General features: G+C 39.7%; 1 protein-coding gene across 2 annotated transcripts; it reads left to right on the top strand.

Moving 5' to 3' along the window:
* Positions 1-216: 216 nt before the first annotated feature.
* Positions 217-6150, top strand: LOC126788856 (P-loop NTPase domain-containing protein LPA1 homolog 2-like). 2 transcript variants are annotated; one of them, XM_050514866.1, is made up of 8 exons: positions 217-398; positions 538-692; positions 1773-2050; positions 3547-3628; positions 3804-4205; positions 4336-5040; positions 5308-5418; positions 5614-6150. In XM_050514866.1, exons 2-8 carry the CDS (start codon positions 540-542, stop codon positions 5998-6000), a joined length of 2118 nt encoding a protein of 705 aa, XP_050370823.1. In that variant the 5' UTR covers positions 217-398; positions 538-539; the 3' UTR covers positions 6001-6150. The 2 variants fall into 2 exon arrangements, with proteins under 2 accessions (XP_050370823.1, XP_050370822.1); XM_050514865.1 differs by having other exon boundaries at positions 217-431.
* The last annotated feature ends 1190 nt before the right edge of the window (positions 6151-7340 follow it).

Genomic DNA, 7340 nt, shown 5'->3' with positions numbered 1-7340 from the left:
TTGTTTTCTTCTCTAATCAAAAACCGCCCGTGTCTTCTTCCCGGCGACCTTAAAATAGGTAATCAATGACCCGGTCGCCATCCCCCTCCAAAATTAAATATAATTACCACTTCTCTCCCTGACCCACCCCACGCCCCTGGGCCCCACACTCCCCCCTTCTTTATGATATATATCCCATCCCGAAGCAACTGAGCGAAGGAAGCCCAAAAGCGTAATTTAACACCGGAGCGCGGTGGTGTAAGAGGGACTCGTGGAGCGTCGGTGCGAGTGGTGAGTGGCAAAGAGAGCCAAAGAAGACACTGTCAAACATTACAAAGTTCCGAGATCCCGGTCCCCTTCTTCTTCTTCTTCTGAGACACAAGAAATAGAAACAGACTTTCCCCACAACCGATTTTCAGGTCTGTTGCATTGTTTCCTCCGCATTGTCTCCGGTTCGCTGCTTTCTCTGCCCTTGTTTCGGAATCCACCGTGTTTTTCGGGGTTTCGATGATTTGGGTGATTCATGGTGTCTTGTTTTTGTTGTTTGTTTTGGTGTAGGGATGAGTGAGACGTCGTCAGCGAAGGTGCTGTACATTGTGGTGGTCGATGGCGAGGAGAAGCGACAGAAAGGGAAGGAGTCTTTCCGTTACACGCGTCCGGTCTTGCAGAGCTGTCTGCAACTTATGGGATGCAAACCTCGTCACGCCTTTAAGGTTTGCATACATATTTGAGTGTTTTTGGGTAGATCTGGGTTTTTGGATGAAACTTGGTTCTTGTGGAGTTTTTTTTTTTTTTTTAAATTTTGTGATGGACCCTAACTGAAAGAATTGAAAGGAATATAATTTAAGGTCGGGTCAATGAAGGCTTCTGGGAACTGAATTTTATGGTCGGTGTGTTGGTCTTGTATGGACTATTGGAGTTATAGGATTTGTTTCTGCAAGATGTCATTATCATAGATCTAGTCCATGTTTTTCTTTTTCTTTTTTTTTCTATGAATTTTGATTAGAAGAACAGGTGGGCTATTATGACAATTCTTGTGTCGCCTTCAACGTCTTGATTAGAAGGTTCTGCTGGTCGAGCCATTATTTGTTGTTGGTTGAACTGTCTTTAACTGATTTTTTCCTCTGATTTGGCCATTTAGTTTCTAATAATTTCTTCGATTATGGTTCTCTTGGGCACCCTCAGTTCAACTCTTTGTCGACCTTGTTTATTTATATGGATCTCCTGTTTTCTGCCATAGTTGTTGAGTTTAGATTTTTGCAATGTGCTGACTTAACATGAATACCTGGGGTTTAGAAAGATCCTTCATGGACAACAATCTTGAGGATTTTTGTCAACCTGCTATTAAATGCGGTTTCTTTAGTGTTGATTCCTTGTTAGGTTTGATGTTTTCAAGTGTATAAGCTCTCTGTCTTGTTGAAATGACAAGAGGATGAACCTTAATTGCGTAGTGTGTTGAGCTGTCAAAAACTTGAATGTTCTTTCTTTTATGCTGTTTTGTTTGTTTGTTTAGAACACGAGTATGCGCATTTCCCATTAATTTTGGGTATGTGCTTCAGGAATACACACGTTAACTGATAGGATCATTGACCCCTGATTAGAGGGTGTTTTTTAATCGTCAGGTTGTAACAACTTAGGTTACTGTTTGGTTGGTGGCTTGGTGCTGTAGTTTGGATTTTTATTATGTACTTCCATTGATTAGTTGGAAAATGGGTTTTTTAAAATGAACTTATATATACTTGTATTTTCTTCAGTTTAGACACTAATCGCTGACACATATTTTCTCTGACCAGATAAGTAAACGAGTTTTTGAATTGATAAGAAATGTAATTTCATGTGAGGCCTTGCTTCCGGAAGGGACAGAGAATGTTTCACCCAGTAAAGCTGAGGCTTTCAGGCATATAGTTTCGGGGAAAGATCATAGAAGTAACAATGTACCATTTGAAATGTACAAAACGCGTACGACTGTCGTAGTTAGGCGAGAAACTTTCTTGGATGTTGTTTGTGATGCTCTTGCCAAGTACAAGTATGTTGGTCCAAATCAGAGGGCAGACTTAGTTTTGGCATGCAGGTATGTAGTCTTGTACTTTTTGATATCATAATCACACATGCAGCATTTTAAAAGGTGGGCTGTTGTTATTAAACTTCATTTTCCTGGCAATCAGTTGTTGATATTTCATGCAGCTAGTGGTCAATTACCAACCTGAAAATGTGTCTATGTGTTTGTGTGCATTCCGAATTTACTAAACATGCTGTTCATCACTTCTGTGGGAACAGAATAGGTAAATGCAAAATGTTAAACCTGTAGTGAGAAATGTGCCATAATGATTTTATCACAAAACTAGTTGAAGTTCTGATTCAAGCTTCTGACTTATCGCATCTTTACGACTTTCTTTTTGTGCGGTTAATCTGTATATATTATTCTCTGCGGTCCATTCTTTGTTGTGTTCTGTTCAGTTGGGGATTTATTTTCTTACACAACCTTATACGTAGTTCATATTGGCCTTAATAGGTTAACATGGTTGGGGCAAAAATAGTAGTCAATGCCTGGCGTTTGTTTCTTTATCAAACATTGTTTCTGCCTTGAAGAGCTGGTTGGGCATTACAATCATCTAATGTCTATATGATAGGTCACAATGGGCTGGAGTAGTTTATTTTTTTTTCCATCTATTCATTCTTATAACATTTACTTCCATAAATTCACGATCAAGTTCGCTCACTTTACATGTACTTGTGCCTTCAGACGAACTTGCTATTTCAACTTATTTTTCATCAGTCATGTCTGAACATCATCGTCTTGAACACTGCCCATATGAACCTTTCCATGAGGGACTTAAAAATACTTTATTCTTAGGTTTTTAATTGTTTTTGTTTGGAAATCCCACAGTATTTTATTGGAAAATGCTGCAAAAAATGTGTGGTTTTAGCACCTCTACTTTTTTAGCCCAGTCAAATAAAGTGATAAATGAACTAGGCTTTTTCTAAATAATTCTTTGGAAATTTTTTGAAGAATGTAATTGCAACTTAAATTTAGTCAGCACTGGAAGTTAACAAGGGTGTCCTTCTCCAGAATAAAACTAAAGATGCTATCAGTAGGTGTCTCGGGTTTCACAACTCCATAAAGGTCATGCTAGTGCGGGATAACTGGTCATTAATGTGGTCAGAACTTGCAAAACCTAGTGCCCTACATGTTTTCATCTTGTAAAAAGTTCTACTCTCAAATTTTCTGAAGTGCTACAGGTTATTGCACTATAAGTTAAGCCACCTGCAAGTAGTTGGTGTTTCTGCTACTGTAACTGATCCCCTCCATCTAGTTTGAACGTGCTTAGTAGTCAACTATCCGATGTCTATTTTCTAATCTAAACATAATGTGTGCAGCTCTAGTTCCGGATTTAGGGATTTAGGGGTGGAATATGCATAAAATATCATTGGCCGTTATGGGAGTAAAATTGGAAATGCTCAGTCTTTCTATTTGACCTTGTTGTTTGGAGTTATTGTGAATGATGTTACATTGTTTTTGGTATGCACTGCACTCGATGTTTATCTTCAGATATTTTCTCCATGCAGAATCCGAGAAAGGAAGGAGTCTGTAACTGTACTATTATGTGGCACTAGTGGCTGTGGAAAGTCCACCCTATCTTCATTGCTGGTATTGGAATTCACTAGTTTTTTGTTTTTGTGGTTCCTTATTTACTTCTTATATAGATATCAATGTGGCTTACATAGGATGTAATAATGATTAAAAAAAATTAAAAACAAAGTCTGTGCTGTTACAGTAACCCTATATTATTTACTTAAGAGTCTTATGTCATATCATCTTGCAGGGTAGTAGGTTGGGAATCACCACTGTGATATCTACCGACTCAATTCGGCACATGATGAGGAGTTTTGCAGATGAGAAGCAAAATCCATTGTTATGGGCTTCAACCTATCATGCAGGGGAATGTTTGGATCCAGTGGCAGTTGCAGAAGCAAAAGCTAAAAAGAAAGCCAAAAAGTCAGCTGGAAGTTCACAGGATGGCTCTACCTTTGGGAGATCTGATACCCGGATGTCAGATTCGGGTTCCAGCACTGCTGAATTGCTCAGTTCAAAGCAGATGGCAATTGAAGGATTCAAGGCACAAAGTGAGATGGTAATTGACAGTCTTGACCGTCTTATCACTGCATGGGAGGAAAGAAAAGAATCAGTTATTGTGGAAGGTGTTCACTTGAGCCTTAATTTTGTGGTATGTATTTCTCCTCCCTTTTGTTATCACTTAGTTGGAGACTGTTTATATGTATATATACATATTTACAATTTTTTATTTATTATTATTTGTTTAACTAAGCTCCATCTAAATAATTGTTGAACCACAGATGGGGCTCATGAAGAGACACCCTTCCATCATACCATTCATGATATATATCACAAATGAGGATAAGCACTTGGAGAGATTTGCAGTGCGTGCAAAATATATGACACTGGACCCAGAAAAGAACAAATATGTGAAGTACATCCGTAACATCAGAACAATCCAAGAATATCTCTGCCAGAGGGCTGATAAGCATCTCGTACCCAAAATTAACAACACTAATGTTGACAAGAGTGTGGCAGCAATCCATGCAACAGTCTTTAGCTGCCTCCGTAGGCGTGAAGCGGGGGAACAACTTTATGATATCACAAGAAACACGGTAACCGTAGTGGATGAGGAGTATAGGAACCAGCGTGCAGCCAACTCTTTGAGTTCAAAGGGGATGTTTCAACTTATCCAGAGGAAAGGTTCATCCAGGCAACTGATGGCTCTTGTAAATACTGATGGATCTGTAGCAAAGGCTTGGCCTGTTGATTCAGTCGATCGTAATGGGAATCCAATATTCTGCCATGGGACTGAGATGGAGATTGGCAGTGCAGAACAAGTGAATCTTCAGTTTGGTCTGTATGGTTTAAGCGCTTGGCCCAAAGATGGTGGCCCAAGCTGTGCTGGAAGTGCTGATGGGTCAAGGGCTGATGATATTGAGACTGTAAGCAGGCATCTCTCTTCTTGCTGCAGCTCGCCACGATCCGATGCACCTGCCAAGGAGGTACTTTCTAAATCTAGTTTTAATTATTCGAGACAAATTTTTTGTAAAGACCAGTTTCTTGGGTGTAGTTTCATAATTTCCCTTACCTATTTTCCAAATGAACAATTGAATAAATCTTGAAATTTGTGGTATGGGTTGATATAGTATATAATGGTTGTATAATTTGATCTTCAAAGATGTTTAACTTGTATACTGCAAACATATTTGGATTTTCGAACTTATTCAAATTGGATTTCTGATATTTACCCATTTCCTTATATGCTTCAGCTGAAGGAAGACAACTCGGTGCATGGCAGTGATGAAGAGGTTGATGAGTCAGCTGATCCGGGCAGTGATGAGGAATTAAGTGATGATGGCGACAAACAGGTTGACGAAGAGGTGTGTTGGTTTGTTTTACTTAGCTATTAGAATTTATTGGAAATCAAAGAGACTACGACAGCAACTTGAGACTTGACGAAGTAGTAATGACTGGTAGAATTAAGATAAATGATAAACTTAATACTTAAATGCCACCTCTCTTAATTGAGTATATCACAGATAACTAAATATAATAACTTCCTGCTATATGTGCAGATTGGGTCGGTGGATGAGGAGTCTACAAAATCAGATGAAGAGTATGAAGACCTAGCTATGCAGGACGTTCAGGGGAATGGAAATTGGTCCGATGATGATGCTACGGAGCGTAATTTTAATATATTCCCTGTTGCTGAGGACCCATCGGCCAATAAGGATGTGGATAAATATCGCCAGAATCTGGATCTCTTTCTTAGAACTAGAAGCGAGTCATTTTCTGAACCACTATGTTCTTATGCTTCCCTCTTTATGGAGAAGAATGACATGAAAATGTCGTGCACTGACAATGTGAAAATTAGAAAACGCAGGTCCCTTAGCATTCCAGCACTGGGAAGGCATGGTTCAGAAGTAAGGGGTGTCATACTTTCTGGTGCCCCTCAGTGCTGACACAACGTTTTGATGCAACTTAGTTCCCTCGGTCTATATCCCCCTTTCTTTATTTGTATGTCCCCTTTTTGAGTATCTTAGGTTTAAGTACAGTTGTGCTATGGGACTTGCAATGAAATGGTTTAGTAATGCATTTCCTTGGTTGTCATATTAATGTGTTCAATAGGGATATGAAACAGACGGAAACGTTGCACCTTGAGCAGGGCATAGGTCACGTCGGAATGAGTTACATTAACCTAATTTACGCAGCCGATCTGATCTGGATCCAAATGCTCAACCTCACTGGAGATCCCCGCACTCGGAGTCTGCACATTCGCCAATTTGTCGTCCTCCACACTAATGGGTTCGCCGCATGCTCCACAACCCGTGATGTCTCCTCCTCTCCTTTCTCACTATGCTTTAAACTCCCCAATCACGATGGTAAATTGCAGAGCTCAACTATTATTTTGCCCCATCCGATAATGGGGGAAGACCTCACCGCCGAACAAGGAGAAAGCACTGAGTTTCTCCCTCGGCTCTAGATTAACCAAAAAGGCTCGTTTTTTTTTTTGGGGATAGTTCATCTTCCTGTTGTCCCAAAGCAAAAAACAGAAAAAGAATTAGCCTCCTCCAAGTTGAGATAAGACCATAAGAATGGAAGATATATATAAGTGAGTTTGTTTTTTCGTCTTCCTCCATCGTGAGGTGCAACTATGGCACTACGACCTAATTGTATATACAATACATGCAGTGCCATTGAATTCCAACGAACAGAAGTTAGTAATGTGCCATTGTGCCAGCAATAAAACAAAATCAATGTCACGCGTCCACATGGGGAAGGTGAGATGCTTGCTGGTCGATTGGCATTATTCTTGTATAAATCCAACCAAGCCCACCTAAAATCAACTTATGTCATACCATAATTTCCTAGCTAACAAGTTCATCCATGACAAACTTAGGAGAACAACACATAATGAAGAACTTCAAACTGAGGAGAAGAATACAAAACATACCAACGACATATATGGCTCCAACAAAAGACAACATAATAGGGCGAGGATCTAAGATTTTATAATTGTGTTGATTGTTCCAAACGGCCACGCCACGTGATTTCGTACAATAGCCATGTGACGCCCCACGCCTCTCATCCCCACAAGTTCTTTTACCTATCTCTCGATACCCGAATACACCAACTTCTCTCGGTTTTTTTTTTTTTTTGAGAATGAACTTCTCTGTCTTTCTAGTTATGGTTTATAGTGGGAATTTTTACCTACCTCCCATTTCTCTTCATGAACTTTTGTTGTCCAGCTTTTGCTTAGGTCTTTTTCGTTAGGGGAGAAGAAGGGATTTGGACTTTGTCA

This window comes from Argentina anserina, chromosome 3 (genome assembly GCF_933775445.1).
Source record: "Argentina anserina chromosome 3, drPotAnse1.1, whole genome shotgun sequence".
Lineage (NCBI taxonomy): Eukaryota > Viridiplantae > Streptophyta > Magnoliopsida > Rosales > Rosaceae > Argentina > Argentina anserina.
The sequence above is the reverse complement of the archived record's forward strand: the minus strand, read 5'-3'. Positions and strand labels throughout refer to the sequence as shown.

Bases quoted from the DNA above. Each gene is read 5' to 3' on its own strand.
- LOC126788856 (XM_050514866.1), top strand. From the start codon at position 540: ATGAGTGAGACGTCGTCAGCGAAGGTGCTGTACATTGTGGTGGTCGAT. The intron at 2,051-3,546 runs GTATGTAGTCTT...TTCTCCATGCAG, and splicing joins GACTTAGTTTTGGCATGCAG to AATCCGAGAAAGGAAGGAGT. The intron at 5,419-5,613 runs GTGTGTTGGTTT...CTATATGTGCAG, and splicing joins ACAAACAGGTTGACGAAGAG to ATTGGGTCGGTGGATGAGGA.